Source organism: Chiloscyllium plagiosum, chromosome 13, assembly GCF_004010195.1.
Source record: "Chiloscyllium plagiosum isolate BGI_BamShark_2017 chromosome 13, ASM401019v2, whole genome shotgun sequence".
NCBI classification, from domain to species: domain Eukaryota; kingdom Metazoa; phylum Chordata; class Chondrichthyes; order Orectolobiformes; family Hemiscylliidae; genus Chiloscyllium; species Chiloscyllium plagiosum.
Window position 1 is genome coordinate 37890674 of NC_057722.1, and position 21727 is coordinate 37912400.

The following is a 21727-nucleotide window of genomic DNA, read 5'->3' on the forward strand; positions in this document are numbered from 1 at the left end:
ACAGAGGAACCTCGATTATCCAGCATTCTATTATCCGGCAAGATCGCAAGGTCCCGATGCTCAGCTAAGCCGTGTTATCCAGCTTTCGATTTTCTGGAATTCGATTAACTGAACTAAATAATCCCCCCCCCCCCGTGTCCTTTAGATAATCGAAGTTCCTCTGTATACCTTTCTACATGATGACAAGTGGTAACCAGAGCATGGAACTGGAAGTAAAGACTCCCAGAGTTAAACCCAGGAACAGTGTAGACAGAGGAACCTCAATTATCTGAAGGACATGGGCAGGGAGTATTTCATTTAGTTAATTGAATGCAGGATAACATAGTTTAGCCAAGCATCAGGACCTTGCAATCTTGCTGAATAATCTGATATTCGGATAATCATATGCCACATAACCAGGGTTTCTCTGTTTTACACTACAAGGTTAGTCCAACAATCCAAACCCAGTAGTATGGGAAATACTTGAAGAATTGGTTTCTGGCATAATGCCCTACGCTGTTGAACTATTTAATAAATAACTTCGAAAAGCAGAATTACATCTAATGGTGAATATGCATTGCACCTTTTTCAAAAAACAAGGCATCATGGAGACAGCCAAACTCTCTTGCATCCCATGGTAATGTCCTGACCAATCACAATCTATGTAGCTTATCTGAAAATTAAGATTGACTGTTAACTGCTCTTGCTGTATCTTCCTGCCAATTATTGCCTATCCCATCAACAGCCTATTATCATCCTGTATAAGATAGTATGCCTTTTGAGTTTTAAGTCTCAGTTTTGATTCCTGATATGTACAAGATGAAACTATTAAACTTCTAGTTTCTTTTTAGCAATGTTTAAGTTCTTTACTACCAGACATTCATTTATAGACTTAGTTCTCTTTGTCTCGGTGACTTACATCTTTGGAAACACTGAGGCCTTACCTATGTGACTGTTCCGCCTTCTTGGGATCCCACTTCTCTTGCTATCTGAACCTTTATTGTGATCCTGTTGTTGCTGTCACAGCGACCATCATGCTACTCCCAGGAGGTAACAACCTGAAAATGGCAATAATGGAAAGAATTGAAAATAAACAAGAAGAGATGTTTGAGATTGTTCATCTTTTTGTGCAAAACTGCTCACAGCATTGTGTTAATTCAATGTACAGCATTGGAAGCATGACCGTAGTTTGCTCTGCATTAGTCGAATTGAATTCTGTGACAGAGAAGCGTGTTAACTGGTATTATAGTCAGTTTTTCACAAGATGGTAATGTGAAATGAGACTTCATGTGTTTGACAGGTATAAGGGAAAGAAAAGCTTACTTTTCACTCTGTCTTTGTACTGATAAACACTGGTTATTCAGTTCTTTAAGCTTCCCTTCAGTCAACCAATAACAAATCAGTATTAACATTCAGAGCTATTGCAATTTTAATTAGTTTTTTTGAATATATTTCCAGACTGCTACAAGAACTCAAATTAAAAGTAACATAAAGGAAGCCTGGAAAATATTCTGCAAAGTTCATAATTTTTCTATTGATTTTTGAACTTGTTCCATTTGGCAAATGCAAAGGTAGAGTCACTATTGTCCTACCACACCATAGGCTTGCTGTCTCATTAGAGATGAGTGGTGGTTGCTTAACCTGAGGGTCATAACATACCTCAGGAAAAGGAAGAGTTTGAGAAGGAGACTTTTTTCATGATAATCTCAGCTGGTGCAGGAATTGAACCCATGCTATTGGCATCTCTGCATTGCAAACTAGCCATTCAACCAACTGACCTAACGGACCCCTGGCACATAGGTAATGATCAGCTATTTGTAGTGTGATGGCTATGCTTAGCACTTTGTGCTATTCCACACAAAATGGTGGTCTTCACTAGGCAACATGAGTTGTCTTCTGAATTTTCTTGGCATTTGTCAATTACCGCAATGACCCTGATTTTGGTTGCTGACAAGTGGTTCTGATTTGAGTGAGCTAAAATCTTACCTAGTAACTCCAGTGAATTATCTGTATGAAAGAACAGTTCTGCAGTGTTTTCATTTAAATCAACCTATTCAGAGATATTGTGATACACCTCTGGAGTAGGTAGGCCTTGAATCCTCGTCTTCTGGCTGTTGAGGCAAGGATATTATCACTGTGCCACAAGAGCCCTTAGCCCTGCAGTAAAGCTTTTTTTATTGTGAGTACATCCAGATTTGAAGTTAGGCACTATTGTTCAACAGGCTGACTATTCCAGAAACCTGACTTTTACTTATCAAGTGTAAAATCCATATGTGGGAAACCATGTTGAGTTATAAATTGTATCAAAACCCTACTTTTTAATGGAAAAATTCATTCTAGAACTATTGACATTTGTATGTTATCTTTTTGCATGTAGGTGATACTATAGCTCTTGTAATGTACACATGTATAATATTTGATGTCAATTGTGACACATGTCTGAAATCATTCTGCACCCTAGTCATCAAGTGGTTTTCTAGCCATCTGTTTGCAATGGTCACAAAGCAGAACAAGAAAATCATTCACAATTAAGGTGTAAATTTTATGCAATATCTCTCAATATTTATGGATTTTTAACACTGAAGTTAAACCATAAAAACAAATGTTTCTGTGAGCCATTACCTCATCCTGTGACCTTCCAATACCTAACTATATCCTAACTGCCAAATTCAATTAGTAACTTGCTGTTATCAGAAATTTTCATTTCTGGTAACATCAAGTCACTAATTGAATTTGTAATGTCAAAGATTGATCCAATCCCCTTTCATTTTGAGTATAATGCTAAATGCTTACTGACAAGACTTTGATCTTCTCCTTTGGCCTTTCCTTATTCTCCACTGAACCCTGATTATGATGAGCGTTTTGCCATTTTGTGAACTCACAACCAACAGAAGTTCTTTGCCTGCTGAATGCTCCCTCACCAATGAGTAATTTGTTGGTTTGCACCTCTGACACTGAAACATCCCTTGGTCGATGGCTGTTTTGCAGCCAGGGCTTATTCCAGTGTTATCCATGTTGTTTCTTTTCTCCATCCTTCCCTCTCTTTTGTTTCTGACTCTGTCTTCTCAACCTCCATTCTTCAATTTCCCTGACCTATCATATTCCTCTCTTTACCCCCTTCCACCAGTTCTCCATTAGCCCATTTCTTAATGATGCTCCTTTCCTTTTTTGTATCTATACTTATCTTCACCATTGTTCTTACTTCACCACATCCTATCCAATATTTCCATCCTCTCAAATGCTGCGAAAATTGTAATGCTGTCTTCCCTTCCCTCATGCAATGCCATAGAAACTCAACAAGTGAAATTTAAAATTAACAGTTTGGCATTCGCAACATGAAATAGAAAACAATGCCAGTAAATACATTGCAATTTTTATTTGATGCATTTTTTTGCACGTATCTTTCTATCAGTAAACGTACATCTTTCCATGTAATTGTGAGAAATGTGATCAGTATTGAAAAGTAATTATTCTGTTTCTCTTGTTTAGAAATCTTACACTGTTTGCTGCTGAGTCAGACCGGGGGAGTTCTGCCGCACATGTTATGGAGCAGTGGACTGCATCTGGTTTAACAGAAACCCGCTTAGTCAATTATACGGTTCTTCTCAGCTTGCCTGATGCAAACCAAAACAAAATCATTCTGACAAATAGCAGCCAGTGCTTTCATCCCAGTGGACAACAATGCAGTACTTTGCCCTCAGCCCCACATGGGAAGAAGGAAAAAAATGACCTTCTTTATTTCTATGCAGCTTATTCTGCCAAAGGATCTCTGGAGGTAATGAAAGTGTTCAAAACCAATTCTCGCTGTCATTTTATGGTATTTCATTTGACTGGTAAAATCAGAATTGCTCCAAATATTTTGACAAGGTTATTTGTTCTGCATAACAGAGCTGTGTGATCTTCCTTTGCAGTCCAGTCATGTACATCTATCATAAGGCAGGCTTTGTGAGAGATCCAATTTGTGCTTCCTGGGAACAGTTTAAGTCATATGAAATCCGTCTCAAAAAGTCCTACTTAGTGCCATCAAGATAAATGATATACATGGGAATTTAGTTGTAATTTGTTGTGCAGAGGAAGGTGACATTTATCTTTGCACAGTGATATGTAGGTCAACACCCTTTTCCATACAATCAATAGCCAGGAGATTTTAAAAATGAAACACACAAGCTCTGTATAACTCCACAGGGAGAGGTCCAGCAACACACCACAATCTGATATCTACATATTATTTTATGCATCCAAAAATATAAAAATAATTAACAATTCAAACTATTATTATATCTGTTAATCTTTGTTTTTCACTGAACTGATGATAGGGTTCAAGGGATATAAAATTCTTGTCAATGTTCTAAACTTGATAAGAGTTTCAAGGCAAGTTTGAGATCCTGGATTGTATGTAAATAGAATTCTGACAAAAATCGACATGAGGTTAAAATATTCCTCCTCTGATAATTATGTCTGTATTTGTCAAACTGAGAACGTTACTTTTATGTCACAATCATGACATAACTTGAAATAAGTTCATAAAATGAAAATATCTTTTCATTAAGGCAATTTAAAATAATGTATACCACTGCAGAATCTGAAGCATTCCAGTGTTTTAGTACTGCTACATGGATAGGACAAATAGACTAGGTCTTTCTCCTATAAAAAGTACCTAAAGGGCAACTTCTTCACACAGAAGGTGATGTGTTTATGGACTGAGCTGCCAGAGGAAGTGGTGGAGGCTAGTACAATTACAGCATTTAAAAGGCATCTGGATGGGTATATGAATAGAAAGGGTTGAGAGGGATATGGGTCAAGTGCTAGAAAATGCAACTAAATTAGGTTAGGATATCTGGTCGGCATGGACAAGTTGGACCGCAGGGTCTGTTTCCATGCTGTACATCTCTATGACTCTAAATTGAGCAATAATTCTAACTGAAAGGACTATATTTGTTTTAAATTTGCAACTCTAATCAGGCATCAGGCAAAGCTAATTCTCTTATAAATATGCCTTGGTCAAGCTGTACAGTTTAGAGATTACAGCAACAATTGGCATATCAGCTTTGACAGTCAAAATGTTGATGCTAATGTTTTCTGTGTTAAAGTTTGTACAATAACATCAGCATGACAGAGTGTTTGGAATTTAATAACTTTTTTTGGTATTTATTACTTGCATGGCAATTAAAAGATTGAATTGAATCAGAAGTCTTCGTAGTTGCAAAACAGAAGTAATGGAATCCTAAAATATCATGTATTGTGACAATTATTGACATTCCTGTAAGAAAATTGAAAATTATACATTGTGAATATTAATATCCCATTAAGTCTTTTGTTGCCTTGGGCATTTACGTTTTACTTTTGTTTAACATTTTGCTATCACAAAAGATTATTTTCCACAAATTGTTACCTCCACACAGTGTCTGATTTGTGGTAACATTTGGTTTATGGATCCAGATGTGAATTTGCACTCTTAGTATTTCAAACAGCTTTGCTTCATGAAAACTTTGTAGAAATTTGTAGGAACTATTCATAAGTTGAGCATTTATTTCTCTGATCCTTGATGTGGGCAACATGGCAAGGTAGTCTTTAAACTGCCTGACCCCTTTCTGCTTTATCTGTTTTTTACAGTGTTTTCTGTGCCTAACCGTGTCCAAAATGTAAGTCTTTTATCTTGTAGCCCCAATAGTTTCGTATTTCCAGCCATAACTCAAGGTATCCATGTGGTAGGCCATAATGCCTGATTGGAGTTACAAGTTTAAAACAAAATGCAGCCCTTTCAGTTAGAATTACTGCTCAATTTAGAGTCAAAGAGATGTACAGCATGGAAACAGACTGTTCAGTCCAACTTGTTCATGCCAACCGGATATCCTGATCTAATCTAATCCCATTTATTAGCACTTGGCCCATATTCCTCTGAACCCTTTCTATTCATATACCCATCCAGAAGCCTTTTAAATGCTGAAATGGACCAGCCTCTGCCACTTCCTCTGGCAGCTCAGTCCATACATACATCACCCTCCGTGTGAAGAAGTTGCCCTTTTAGGTACCTTTTATATCATTCCCCTCTCGCCCTAAATCTATGCCCTCGGGTTCTGGACTCCCCCATCCCAGGGAAAAGACTTTGCCTATTTATCCTATCCATGCCCATCATAATCTTATAAAACCTCTATAAGGTCACCCCTCAGCCTCCAATGCTCCAGGGAAAACAGCCCCAGCCTGTCCCTGTAGCTCAAATCCTTCAACCCTGGCAACATGCTTGTAAATCTTTTCTGGACTCTTTCAAGTTTCACAACATCCTTCCGATGGGATGGCGACCTGAATTGCATGCAATATTCCAAAAGTGGCCTAACCAATGTCCTGAATAGTTGCAGTATGACCGCCCAACTCCTATAGTCAATGCTCTGACCAGTAAAGGAAAGCATACCAAATGCTATCTTCACTGTCTTATCTCCCTGCGACTCTACTTTCAAGCAACTATGAACTTGGACTCCAAGGTCTCTCTGTTCAGCAACACTCCCCAGGGCCTTAGTGTTAAGTGTTTAAGTCGTACTAAGATTTGCTTTTCCAAAATGTGGCATCTCACATTTATCTAAATTAAACTCCATCTGCCACTCCTCAGCCCATTCATCCATCTGATCAAGTTCCTGTTGTACTCTGAGGTAATCTTCTTTGCTGTCCACGACATTTTCAATTTTGGTGTCATCTGCAAACTTACTTCCTATACTTCTTATGTTCACATCCAAATCATTTATACAAACGATGAAAAGCAGTGGACTGAGCACCGATCCTTGTTTCACACCATTGGTCACAGGTCTGAAAAGCAGCCCTTCAGCACCACCCCCTGTCTTCTATCTTCGAGCCAATTAGGTATCCAAATGGCTAGTTCTCCCTGTATTCCTTGACATCTAACCTTGTTAACCAGTCTCCTATGAGGAAGCTTGTCGAATGCCTTGCTGAAGTCCATAAAGATCGTGTCTCTCGCTCTGCCCTCATTATCTCTTTGTTACTTCTTCAAAACATTCAATCACATTCGTGAGACATGATTTCCCATGCACAACGTCATGCTGACTGTCCCGAATCAGACCTCGCCTTTCCAAATACATGTACATCCCTCCAACAACTTGTCTACCACCGACGTCAGTCTCACTGGTCTATGGTTCCCTGGCTTTTCCTTACCACCTTTCTTAAATAGTGGCACCTCGTTAGCCAACCTCCAGTCTTCTGGAACCTTACCTGTGACTATCGATGATACAAATATCTCAGAAAGGGGCCCAGCAATCACTTCCCTAGCTTCCCACAGAATTCTAGGGTACACCTGATCAGGTTGTGGTGATTTATCCAGCTTTATGCATTTCAACACATCCAGCACCTTCTGCTCTCATTTGGACATTTTTCAAGATGTCACCATCTACGTCCCCAGATTCTATGTCTTCCGAGTCTTTCACCAAAATAAACACACATACAAAATACTTGTTTAGTATCTCCCCCATCTCTTGTGGCTCCATACATAGGCTGCCTTGCTGATCTTTGAGGGGCCCTGTTCTCTCCCTAGTTACCCTTTTGTCCTTACTGTATTTATAAAATTCCTTTGGATTCTCATTAACCCTATTTGCCAAAGCTATCTTATGTCCCCTTTTTACCCTCCTGATTTCCCTCTTAATATACCTGTACTGCTTTACACTCTTCTAAGGATTCACTCGATCTATCCTGTCTATACCTGACATATGCTTCCTTCTTTTTCTGAACCAAACCCTCAATTTCTTTAGTCATCCAGCATTCCCTACACCTACCAGCCTTTCCTTTCACCCTAACAGGAATATACTTTCTCTGGATTCTCGTTATCTCATTTCTGAAGGCTTCCCATTTTCCAGCCGTCCCTTTACCTGCAAACATCTGCCCCCAATCAGCTTTTGAAAGTTCTTGCCTAATACCATCAAAATTTGCCTTCCTCCAGTTTAGAACTTCGACTTTTAGATCTGGTCTATCCTTTTCCATCACTATTTTAAAACTAATAGAATTATAGTCGCTGGCCCCAAAGTGCTCCCCGACTCACACCTCAGTCACCTGCCTGCCTTATTTCCCAAGAATAGATCAAGATTTACACGTTCTCTAATCGGTACATCCACTTACTGAATCAGAAAATTTTCTTGTACACACTTAACAAATCCGTCTCCATCTCAATCCTGAACACTGTGGCAGTCCCAGTCTATGTTTGGAAAGTTAAAATCTCCTACCAAAACCACCCTATTATTCTTGAAGATAACTGAAATCTCATTACAAATTTGTTTCTTAATTTCCCTGTGCCTATTAGGGGGTCATTAGTACAATCCTAAAAAGGTGAACATCCCTTTCTTATTTCCCTGTTTCACCCAAATAACTTCCCTGGATGTATATCCAGGAATATCCTCCCTCAATACAGCTGTAATGCTATCCCATATCATGAAGGCCCCCTTGCTCCCCTTTTTATCCTTCCTATTACATTTGTATCATGGACCATTAAGCTGCCAGTCCTGTCCATCCCTGAGACATGTTTCAGTAATTGTTTTGATATTCCCAGTCCCATGTTCCGAACCATGGCGTGAGTTTATCTGCCTTCCCTGTTAGGCCTCTTTCATTGAAGTTAATGCAGTTTAATTTATCAGTCCTACCATGTTTTCTGCTTGTTCCTTCCTTCCCTGACTGTTTGACTTGCTCCTTTTCCCAACTGTACCGGTCTCAGATTGATGTCTTTCCTCAGTACCTCCCTGGGTCTCCCCACCGCCCCCACCTCCAACCTTTCTGGTTTAACTCCTCCTGAGCGGCTCTAGCAGATCTCTCTGCCAGTATATTAGCCCCCTTCCAATTCAGGTGGAATCCATCTTTCTTGTACAGGTCACTTCTACTCCAGAAGAGATTTCAATGATCCAAAAATCCTTCTTCCCTGCATCAGCTCCTCAGCCAGGCATTCATCTGCTCTATTCTCTTATTCCGATCCGCACTAGCTTGTAGGACTGAAAATACTCCAGATATTTTTACCCTTGAGGACCTCCTTTTTAAATTCCTGCCTAACTTCCTATATTCTTCCTTCAGAATGTCATCCTTTTCCCTTCCTATGTCATTGGTTCTAATGTGTACAATGATCTTCTGCTAGCCCCTCTCCCCTTTGAGAACATTCTGCAACCTCTCTGAGATATCCTTGATCCTGTCACCAAGGAGGCAACACACCATTCTGATTTTTCGCTCCTGGCTGCAGAAATGTCTGGCTGTGCCTCTGACCAGAGAGTCCTCTATCACAATTGATCACTTGGAACCCGACATAACCTCATTACATTAGAGTCAGTCCCAGTACCAGAAAGTTGGCAGTCCATGCTACATTCCCCTGACAGTCCATCACCCCCTACTGTTATGAAGATGTGGGTGTACTTTACCTTTAAGAGAGTTAATGGCTTGCAGAACTACCTGACACAGTACAAAGTGTTCTGAACAAGATATAATGTAACCCTTAGTCGAACAACTTGATTAGCTTGTTGCCTTGAGATGACAAAACAAATTTGAATTAGGCTAATCAGTTTAAATTAAAGCCCAAAAAAAACCAAACTCCAATCAAGTTTGAATTTAGTATATTGACAAGGTTAAAAGCCAATGACACAATCTAATTCTTTGGGGGAATAAGACCAGGGGAAATTGAGCAGTTGGGAGGAGAACTGCGAAGTCTGCATTTGCAGACTGCCCGGTAAAATAGCTCCCTTGCAAGTACCTTTATTGATCAGTAAACTGTGAAGCAGAAATCCCTGAGAAGAAGAAAAGAAGACAGGGGAAGACATAGCAAGAAGATTCGACATCTGGCTGGTTTTGAAAAGTTGAATTTTGGTAAAGCTTAATCGGGTGTTTTATCAGACTAGTATTGTAGAAGGGAAAAGTATAAGATAGGTTAGAGGAAGGAGTTGTAAGTAGTTGTTAGTTCATTACTTTCTGTTATTCTGTAGGAAATAAAGTTGTTAATTTGAACTACAAATTGTTTTTTGCCTCTCAAATTTTCACAGATTACTGCAGGGGATCAATCTTTTCTGTGTTGCTGGTTTAAATTAAGCAAGAGGATTTATCCCGTGTCATAACACTTTGGGGCTTGTCTGGGAATTGAATGGTTTGGGAGCTTTTGTCCGCGATTTGAACAGGTTGGTCTTGGTTTTGGGATTTGGACAAGTTTAGACCAACTTGAATAGATTTGGGGTACAAAACATCCCAGCAGATTTAAACACTTGCAGGTCAGTGTCCTGGATCTTTAAATAAAACATAGGTGAAACAATTTGTTTAATTTCAGTGACTTGTGGTTGATTAAATTAAAACTGAGAGAAATGGCTCTTAAAATAGCTAAAGCAGTTCTGGGATTTCAAAATGATTCTCAAATTTGCCAAGGAAGTTTAGAGGGAAGGAAAAAGGCCATACTTTTAGAAATAGCAAATAAGTTAGGTTTGGTTTAACCAAGGATAAAAAAAAGCTGAAATTGTAAGGGAATTACTGAAACATTCGGTGTGTTGGAGAAACAGATAAGTGCAGTAGAGGTAGAAAACCCTAAATTGCCATTGAGGAAAATGGAGTTAGAAGAGAAACAAAGAGAGAGAGGAAAGAGAAAAAGACAGAGAAGAAAGAGAGGAAAAAGAGAGAGCGAAAAGGTTCTTGGCTGAGCAAAGAAAGAGAGAATTTGAACTTGAGAAGTTGCGACTTATTCAGCAAAATCAATATAACAGGATAGAGATTAAAAGAGAAGGTAGTGAAATATCCAACTATGTCAAAGCTCTGCCACATTGTGATGAGAAAGATGTTGAAGCCTTCTTTATTTCATTTGAAACATTGGCGAGGCAGATGGAATGGTCCGAGGATTTATGGGTAATGCTAGTTCAGACTAAACTGGTAGGGAGAGTTAGTGAGGTATTTGCCCCGCTGTCAGATGAGGGGTCAAGAGATTGTGAAGAGGTTAAACAGGCTATTTTAAGTGCTTATTGAATTGCTACCAGTAGCATATAGACAGCGGTTCAGAAACACAAAGAAGGAACTAGGTCAGACTTGTGTTGAGTTTGAACAACTAAACATAGTCATTTTGATAGATGGGTACGTGTTTTGAAAATAGATAAGACCTTTGAGGTTTTACAAGAGATTATTCTGCTATAGGAGTTGAAAAACTCACTTCCAGAGATGGTAAGAATTCACGTGGAGGAACAGAAAGTTCAGGAAGTGTGAGGTCAGCAGAATTAGCATATGAATACATATTGGTGCATAAGACAAGCTTCCGGCCAGAATTGTATCCTGTGAGGAATAAAAGTTGGGAGAAGGGGAGATCTTACATTACAAAATCAAGAGTGGAGAATTTACCACTGGATAAGAAAGAAGCCGAAGAGGGTGGAAAAGAGGTGGAAGGCCTCGGGTGTTTCCACTGTGGTAAAGTGGGACATGTAAAGTCACAGTGCTGGTCATTAAAGAAAGGCACAGTGGGAAAAGATGTGATAGAACAAGCTAAGGTAGTGAAGGTAGTAATGGAGTCCCCAAGAAGAGCCAAGGAGCTGCAGGAAAGTGCACAGCCCAGGCAGGGGCTGGGTATGCAGTTATTACCTGATCTTTACAAAGAGTTTGCCTCTGTATTCAGAAAGAACAGTGGGAGAAGGACACAACGTTATAATTTTGAGAGATACAGGATCTAACCAGTTGCTGATAGTAAGAAATGAGTGAATATGCACTCTGTCTGATTTGTTACCTGAGAGTGTGGTAATTTGTGGGGTAGATAGACAGAAATTTAGTGTTCCCCTATGTAAGATCAAGTTGGAGTGCCAACTCAAGATCAGGGAAGTTACAGTGGAAGTGATTGACAGAGTGTCAGTTCCAGGAATTCAGTTTGTTCTTGGGAATGATTTGGTAAGATCCAAGGTGGGAGTGACACTCCTTGTTGTGGAGAAGTCCAAGGAAGACCAAGAAACTGAGGAGTTAAAACAGAAATGTCCTGGTATTTTCCCACACTATGTGGTAACCAGATCCCACTATCATAAGTCACTGCACGAAGAGAAAAGTAAAGAGAAAGATGAAGGAGTTGAGGGTCAGTTAGCGGATACCCGGTTCGATGTATGGTACATGAAAAACCTGAACAGGCAGAAGGCCAGACAAAAGTGTTTAGTCCTGAAAGGCGAAGAGACATACAACAGCAAGACGAAATGATAAAAGATATATATGTAGATGTATACTCTGAAAAGGAGGCAGAGAATATTCAGGAGGGTTATTATCTGAAAGATAGAATCCTGAGGTGGAAATGGAGACCACGGCAGGTTTGTGCAGAGAAGAAATGGGCCATATTGCGTTGCCGGTAGCATACAGACTGGAAGTGTTATGGGTAGCACATGAACAGGGGGTGGCATGGTAGCTCAGTGGCTAGCACTGCTGCTTTACAGCACCAGGGTCCCAGGTTCGTTTCTAGCTTCGGGTGACTGTCTCTGTGGGGTTTGCACATTCTCCCCGTGTCTGTGTGGGTTTCCTCCGGGTGCTCCAGTTTCCTCCCACAGTCCAAAGATGTGCAGGTCAGGTGAATTGGCCATGCTAAATTACCCCATAGTGTTAGGTGTGTTAGTCAGAGGGAAATGGGTCTGGGTGGGCTACTCTTTCGCGGGTCGGTGTGGACTGATTGGGTCGAAGGGCCTGTTTCCACGCTGTAAGGAATCTAATCAAATCTAATCTACCTGTAGGAGGTTACCTCGGGGTATGAAAGCCTCAGTCTGAGGTATAAAAGCATTTTTATTGGCCTGAAATGCACAAGGATGCTGTGCCGAGTGTGTCATACATGCCAAATGGTAGGTCAACCACAGATAGTAATAAAACCAGCACCTTTATTGTCAATTCCTGCATTTGTAGAACCTTTCATGTGGGTTATAACTGAATGTGTAGGTCCCCTCCTAAATGGAAACCAGTACTTGTTTACCATAATGGATGTGTCTGCCAGATTTCCAAAGGCAATTCCATTATGGAGTATCAAGCCGTAAAGAGTAGTAAAGGAGTTAGTAGCTTTCTTCACATAGTTTGGGCTGCCCAGAGAGACTCAGTCAGACTAAGGATCAAATTTTACTACTAGGCTGTTTAAGGAGGTTATGGAGAACTAAGATATAGAGCACTTTAAATCCAGTGCATATTATCCTGAATCCAAGAGAGCTTTAGAAAGGTGGCATCAGACCTTGAAGACCATGTTGAGACCCTACTGTCAGGACGACTTGAATGATTAGGATAAAGATATTATCCAATTCGTATTGTTTGCCATTAGAGATTCCCCAAATGAATCTATGCAGTTCACTCCCTTCGAGTTAATATTCAGGCATGAAGTGAGAGGTCCTTTGAAATTAATTAAAGAAAAATTTACAGGACCACAGTCACAGATCTCACACTTAGATTATGTATTGGAGATGAGGGAGAGACTAAATCATGTAGGTGAATTAGCTAAACGGCACCTAAAGAGGGCACAGTGTAGAATGAAGTAGGTGGCAAATAAAAGCTCTGAGACTCTGACATTTTCCCAAGGGGATGATGGTGTTAGTACCATTATCAGTGATAGGAGATCCCTTCAAAGCAGGTTTCATGGTCCCTAGCAAATTGAGAACGAAGTTGTCAGGTGAACTATTTAGTAAAGATAGAAAGAAAAGATATCGGGTATGTCATCTGAACATGTTGAAACCGTATTATACGAGAAATAACTGGAGAAACAGGTATTAGTTACTGCCCCACAGAGTGAGGAATCAAATCCAGATGATGTGGATTTTGATGTGCCTCAAAATAGATTAAAAATGAATATATCCTTGAGGAGTGGGATAGGTTAATTAGCTACCTGTCTCAGGAGCATAGTTTACAATTGAAAGATTTGTTACTGCAGTACAAGAACATATGTAAGAATCAGATGGGGAGGACTAATGCTATTGTACCTGAAATAGACGTAGGGAATACTGTTCCGATAAAACAACACCCCTATCAGCTTAATCCTTTCAAAGTCAGTCAGCTCCAGATAGAGGTGGACGCCATGCTCGACAAGGACCTCATCGAACTGAGCCAGAGCAAGTGAAATTCGCCGATTGTCTTAGTTCCCAAACCGGACAGGACTCAGCAATTCTGCATGGATTATCGGAAGATCAACGTCATTACAAAATCGGAGTCATATCCAGTTTCTAGATTGGAGGACTGTATTGAGAAAGTCGGACAAGCCAGTTACATCACCAAGTTAGGCTTAATGCGTGGTTACTGGCAGGTGCCTTTATTAGAGTTGGCGAAATAAATTTCTGTGTTTTTAACCCCAAATGGGCTATGAATTTATTTACCTCCTGTTACTTTGATCATCTGTTGATTTATTTTGAAGGCAGTGGTCTTTTTTAACTGTGTCATTCGCTACAATGGACTGTTGTGAATGTACTGTCCACATTCAGCATTTCTGGCTGTAATCAAATGCTAGTGCCAGTGTTCTATAGCTATCCACATACTTGGCTCTGGTTGTCTGGTTTTCTCCCTGCTAAATTATATCATTTTTTTCCCAGTATTCTCTGCCAGTTTGATCTTGCTATAACATGGAGGCATCGACTAAGGGTGGTGCCAATCCACAAGTGGTGAGGGATTTTTGGAATGTGTTTCTGGAAATCATGTTAATATTTCCAAACCTCTAGTGCCAGTGACAGCAGCAAAACTGTGGGTTGGATTGCAAGTGCAATCAAGGCAAATTTCTCTATTAATACAGATTCCTAGAAAGGTCACATCCTGAGGAAATACATATTCTACTGGATTGGCCCACCTGTCAACCTTGATTTGCCATTTGTTGTGAATTGGCAAGTAAACTCAACTCCCAAGGGTACTATCAAACTACTGTCCTTGCCAGGAACAAGTATGCAGCACTTCAGCAGTGCTAATGCACCAACAATGACACACACAAATGTACTCAAAGGAGCCTTTTATGATGAACAAAGAGACTTTGGAGTGCAGGTTCATAGCTCCTTGAAAGTGGAGTCGCAGATAGATAGGATAGTGAAGAAAGTGTTTGGTATGTTTTCCTTTATTGGTCAGAGCATTGATTACAGGAGTTGGGAGGTCATGTTGTGGCTGTACAGGATATTGGATAGACCACTGTTGGAATATTGCATGGTTGTGAAACTTGAAAGGGTTCAGAAAAGATTTATAAGGATGTTGCCAGGATTGGAGGATTTGAGCTACAGGGAGAGGCTGAACAGGCTGGGGCTGTTTTCCCTGGAGCATTGGAGGCTGAGGGCTGACCTTGTAGAGGTTTATAAAGTGATGAGTGGCATGAATAGGTTAAATAGACAAAGTCTTTTCCCTGGGGTTGGGGAGTCCAGAACTCGAGGACATAAGGTTAGGATGAGAGGGGAAAGATATAAAAGAGACCTAAGGGGCAACTTTTTCATGCAGAGGGTGGTACATGTTTGGAATGAGCTGCCAGAGGAAGTGGTGGAGGCTGGTACAATTGCAACATTTAAAAGGCATTTGGATGGGCTCGTGAATAGCAAGGGTTTGGAGGGATATGGGCCAGGTGCTGGTAGGTGGGACTAAATTGGGTTGAGATATCTGGTCGGTATGGACGAGTTGGACCGAAGGGTCTGTTTCCGTGCTGTACATCTCCATGACTCTAATCAGTTTAAAGTGATGCCCTTTGGAATGAAGAACGCATCTGCCACATTCCAAAGACTCATCAACAGAGTTGCGGCTGGGTTAATAAACTGTAAAGTAAATTTGGACGATGTAGTGATCTTTAGTACGTCCTGGAAAGATCACATGGTACAGTTGGCAGAGCTCTTTGAATGACTATGAGAAGCAAAACTGGAGATAAACTTATATAAAACTGAATTCGCGAAAGCTGTGGTGATATTCTTGCGACATTACATCGGTCATGGAAGGTTGACCCCACAGAATTCGAAGACGAAGGCCATCGAGAAATTTCCATGACCAACCTCGAAGAAAGAGGTGCTTCAATTTTTAGGACTCAGCGGATTCTACCGGAAGTTTTGTTCCAAACTTCAGCAATCTGGTGAAACCGTTAACCGATTTGCTGAAGAAGAACACAAAGTTTCGGTGGACAGAACAATGCTAGGAGGCATTTGACCATTTGAAAGCCATATTAACCACCAAACCAGTTTTAGTTGCACCAAACGTTTCAAAACCTTTTAAAGTCGGCCAGTTGGTTACTTTTTGAAGAAGATCAACATCCACCAAAGGAAATACTCCACAATCGAAAAAGAACTATTGCGTTTGGTACTGGTCTTCCAATATTTTAATGTGTAAGTCACGAACAATGTGTCGGGGATGGTGATGTACATGGATCACAATCCTCTTACATTCTTAGAATGCTTTAAAGACAAGAGTATGGGACTGTTTTGTTGGAGTCTTCTGTTTCAGACTTTTAATTTAAAATCGTACATATCGTGGGTCATAAGAATGTAATTGCAGATGTGTTATTGCTGATTTAACTGATAAAGTTTAGATGAGATTTGTTGATATTGCATGTTATATACATATATATACAGTTATATGGGAAGAAGTTAAGATGAACTTGGATTGAAGTTATCTGTATGTTAGTGTAGTGTGTTTAAAGAATAGAAAAAAAAGAAGCTATCTTTTCATTACAATGGTTCATTTTTTTAAAGGGGGGAGGTGTTATGAAGATGTGGGTGTACTGTACCTTTTAAGAGGGTTAAAAACTAACAGAACTACCTGACACGGCACCAAGTGTTCTGAACAACATATAATATAACTCTTGGTTGAACAACTCGATTAGCTTGTTGTGTGTTGATAACAAAACAAATTTGAATTAGGCCAATCAGTTTAAATTATACCCCGAAAAACTCCATTCAAGTTTGAATTGAGTATATTGACAATCTTAAAAGCCAATGGCACAATCCAAAGCTTTGGGGTATAAAACCTAGGAAAGTTGAACAGGAGGGAGGAGAACTGCCAAGACACCAGCATCTGCAGACTGCCCAGAAAAATAGTTCTTTTAAAGGTACCTTTCTCGATCAGTAACCTGTGAAACAGAAATCCCTAAGAAGAAGAAAAGAAGAAAGAGGAAGACATAACTAACAGATTTGACATCTGGCAGGTTTTTGAAAAGTTGAATTTAATAAACCTTAATTAGGTGTTTTATTGGACTGGTATTGTAGAAGGGGAAGGTAAAAGTTCGGTTCGAGGATGGAGTTGTTAGTTAATTATTCTCTGTTACATGTTAATAAATAAAGTGGTAAACTTGTACTTTAAATAGTTCTTGACGACTTGAATTTTTACAGATTACTGCAGGGGATAAATTGTTTCTGCGTTGCTGGTTGAAATTAAGCAGGAGGGTTTACCCTGTGTCATAATGTTACATTTTCCAAAACAGCATGTTTGAGATACGGATAACCACAGAAGACTCCTGCATTACCTGCCTCCCTCTTCTACCTTTCCTGGAGTTAACCCATTTACCTGACTGTATCTGAGATTTTTCTCCCTTCCTATAACTGCCATCCATCACACTATCTAGCCCTTGAAAACTACTTATTGCCTCTAACTGCTGCTTCAACTGATCCATGCGATCTGATAGGATTCGAAATCAAAGACACTTCCTGCAGACATAATCACCAGTAACATGGAAACTCTCCCGAAACTCCTACATCTGACAGGAAGAGCATATCACTGTACTAACGGCCATCTTCACTCCTTCACAACCTACAGACCCAGAAAATAGCACAGTCTTATTGCTCTAATAAAAGTGTTCCAGGCTAACTTGTACTTATAGTTTATATTTTTAAAAATTTAATCAAGAGACAGATCTCAATAAAATGTATAATCAAGGAAGAACCCACTCTACTCACTAATGTAGACTTACAGCAAGGTTACACTTCAAAATCTATGCACCTATCTGTTCCTGTGCTGTGAGCTCTCCTACACAGGTTCCTCCAAGTTCAGCTGTGAATTTAGCTATGTGTTAATTTTTCCAAGACCCACTCCAATGTCCAGAGATACATGAACTCAAACAGCAAAGACAGTAGTGTAGATGCACTGCTGTGTCAGTTAGCAGTGTAGGTTTCTTGCTCTCGCTCCCTCACTAACCAAGTGATCGCTGCCTTTTGTCTATCTTCCTCCTTTTAAAAGTCCTGTTGTTTTGATCTTTTTTCCCCAAAGTTCCTAAACAATGCTGCTCCTGGAATTCAAGGAAATCACCTCCAACACCTAAAATACCTCAAAAAAAGAGCAGCTCTTACAGCCAGAACCTTTTCCTATCTTCCATCTTGGATTATCCAGAATCCTAGATATTAAAGCTACCCCAATTGTGCAAGTGCTTTTTGGTCTTGACTCCTGCAGTTCACAATGCCTGGTCAGCTCACTGGCTCAACTGGAAGTTGGGATAGCTTCCACAGAACACTGCCTTGCAAAATCACCTAGACCTGTGACTTGAAACTCAATTTCTTCGCTTCCTGTACATCTTCCATTTAGACTGAAATATCTTCTGTCTCATTCTCTGAAGTTTTCTTCTGTGTTGAGTGTTACCACAAGGTTTCTGGAGTTCTGGTATTGTCACCAATCGGAATCATCTGTTTCTCTTGAAGCCTTCAGTGTCATCAGCATATTTTTCCCTGCCTTTCTTGAAGACCTAAATTCTAATTGTCCTTAGTTTGCACTGTTTAGAAGTAGTGCAGATCAATGTAGCTCACTATCTTGTGGTTAAAAACCACTGTTGACCCATGAGTGTGGGTTTCTTCAAGTCCAACATGATGTAGTGCGAATTATAATATTCACCTTTCTGGCCTAACGAGGAGGTTCTTGTTGAGCAACAAAATGAATTATATTGTATCTCTGCAAGTATTTACACATTACATGAATATGATTTGTTTTACTATAGAAATGTTTAAGACCACAATTACTCTAGCTTTGGCTCCTTTAAGCTCCTTCTTCATTGCAAGCAAGCTGTCATGATGTCATCAGTGAGTAGTGTTCGCTATTTAGTCAAGTGTTAACTCTTTCAGACCCATATACAAAAGCCTGCTCCTCCCATTAGTAGTTTAACTGTTTCCCACCATTCTCAACTAGTTTTGACAGGATGCAGAGCTTTGCTCAGATCCATTGGTTGTGGCATTGTTTTGTGATGGTGACTGCATTTTGTTTCCACTGTTTAGCATACGTATACCCCGTGCTGTAATGTCACCAGTCTGGATGTTCATTTTTGATTATACTGATATTGCTCCGGTTATGCCCTTCTCGTTGATCACGAGTTGAGTTGCTGGTTTAATTGTTTGATTGTAGGGTGAGGGAAATGTTTGAGTACAATTATGGTTGAGCTGATGGCCCATGGTGTCTCATGAATGCCTGGTTTGAGCTGTTAGATCTGTTCTGTATCTACCTGTTTAGCATAGTGGTACTGTCAAAGAATACAATAAGTGATGTAAAGGGCTTCTTGAAAATAAAAATGTTTTTTTGGTGATTTTGTTATACTAAAATGTTAGTATCTATGACAACATTGCTTAAAGAAGATTAAATAGTTCAGCCTTGTTTTGCTCCAATACTTGTCCTTTGCAATCAACAGAATATTTGAGATTTTGGAAATCTAATTGCAAGGGTATTTTATGTTTTGTCAACCTGAACAACCAAAAGAATAGAAATGACAAAAGATTTTTTGAGATGGTGTTGCAGGAACTTTACTCAAATTTGATAACTTAGGATGCATTGATTCAGTTTATAGTTTAAAACAGTCATTATTTTCCTGAATGTGGCCTGCAGTTATGAATTTACAGTAAGCCTTTGTCATGGGTTAACAAGGGTAAGTCCATTAACAGCATACTCATCGTTCCAGATCATTTCATTGCAAAGGTCAAGAGCTCTCATTTTTACATCCAAAATTAAATTACTGCTCCCACTGAATCACCTTGACAACATTTTTATTTTGTTTGTGTTCCAGTCTTGTGGTCGGAGTACATGCAAACTCCTTGCCCAATTGAGAGAATTTACTATCCAGAAATGGATACACGCTCAATTAGAGCAGCATTAGTGCCTGTTGTCAATATATTATTTTGATTGCCCAGCAGGAGGACCAGTTATATTGTTTGCATTCAGGCCATTTCTGAAATGGATAATTTGTTCATGTACCACGATCCTCTGCCAAACTAATAACTGGCATTTTGTGACAATGTGCATTAACAAACGATTGGCACAAATACCTATAAATCACCCACCAAGTTAAAACATTCAATTTGAGGTGTTACTAGCTGTCAGTAGAGGAAAATATTTGTGACTTTTTTCATAATGTTTCCATGCTTGAAGCCCTGCTGCCTGGCTGCGTTTCTATTCATAATCAGTGTTTGTCAAAAAAAATGGTGAAAGCAAAAGCCTGTCTGCAACTGCACATTTTTCTAATTTGATCCTCTTCACTAAAACCACTCCAACAAAATTTCAGAGTCCTTCCTCCCCTTGCCAAGATCAGGCCCACCTGTTTGGCCATGTCGACCAGCCTCCACCAACCTGTAGCCATAGCATGGATGGTCAGTAGCCAGCTTGTGTGTGTTGTTGTGTGGAGGTGTGGGGAAATGATGCTTGTGAGGACTGATGCTGGAGGATGGGGATGCAGCATTCCAATTATGATGCGCATTGTTTTGTTGGAGTGAGTGCTGAGAAGATGACTTTTCCCAGACAGACGGACAGCAACATTCACAACATGGTCATACAGCTCGGCACACTCTGATTGGTGGGTCAATGTGCAGTGCCACGCACGGACCTCAGAGATCTGCACAGCAGCGAGAAAAATTAGGGGAAACTTTGATGCATAGAACTCCACTCACAAAAGGATCAAGAGCAAAAGAAGCAAATTTAGTGTATGAAGAAATGTCTTCACAAAATGAAAGGGTTGACTCTGGAATGCACACTGGTGGGACATGCACTGGAGGTAGATTCATTCAAGGCATTCAAATTGGCATTAGATGGCTGTTTGAATAAACAACATCCAGGATACAGGGAAATGGCAGGAGATTGCACTAAACCAGAATGCTCATAAAATGCTGAATGACTTCCTGTGCAGTAAGACTTTTAACCCATGCCTTGCCATGCTGCCTGCCACCCCATGTCTGTTGGAAACTTGGCATGGGCATGCAAATACATAACTTATTTACTGTCTTCATAAAGTCATAAGGATTTTTTCTAAAATATGCTGACTGCTTTTCAATTTTGTCACTAATCTGCAACTACAATATTAGTCTAATATTTTAATGAAGGGTGGAGGTGCAGTTACAACTTCCGTGCCAACCTAACAGTTTTGGGAAAATGGATCCTGAACCACATTAGTGCGAGAAGGAGTTTTAGTGAAATATCACTTCTTATTATATTGTGAGCCAGAAGAACATCAGTGGTCCCCAAGGCCCAAACTTGGACTACCCGAGTTTTGAGTCTGTTTCCTCAACCTCCTCATTATGATTGGGAGCCTTTAAAAATTGTACTCTTCAGAACTTAACCTTCATGCCAGAGATCATTTTGTCTGATTCCGATTACCAGCCTCTTACTTCCCCATCTTACTGGCCAGGGGACCACTTCCCGCTGACTGCCAGATGACATGGTCAGGAGTTTATGCCAGTGAGACCAAACTAATTGAGTTTCTATGAGCCCTGGAGGTATGTTCTAACCAATCTATTCAGAGATGTTATGGCACATCTCTGGAGCAGGTTGGATTTGAAACTAGGCGCCCTGGCTCAGAGGTAGTGACTACTACTGAACCACACGAGCTGCTCTATGATCCGTTATACTGATCTGAGAT

General features: G+C 40.0%; 1 protein-coding gene across 6 annotated transcripts in view; it reads left to right on the top strand.

Moving 5' to 3' along the window:
- Nucleotides 1–21727, top strand: part of LOC122555933 (inactive N-acetylated-alpha-linked acidic dipeptidase-like protein 2) — a 941631-nt gene that overhangs the window by 465616 nt on the left and 454288 nt on the right. For all 6 annotated transcript variants that reach the window (XM_043702221.1, XM_043702219.1, XM_043702220.1 and 3 more), the window contains one exon: nt 3469–3754. In XM_043702221.1, the coding sequence (XP_043558156.1) occupies nt 3469–3754 (286 nt within the window). The remainder of the gene's footprint in view (nt 1–3468; nt 3755–21727) is intronic.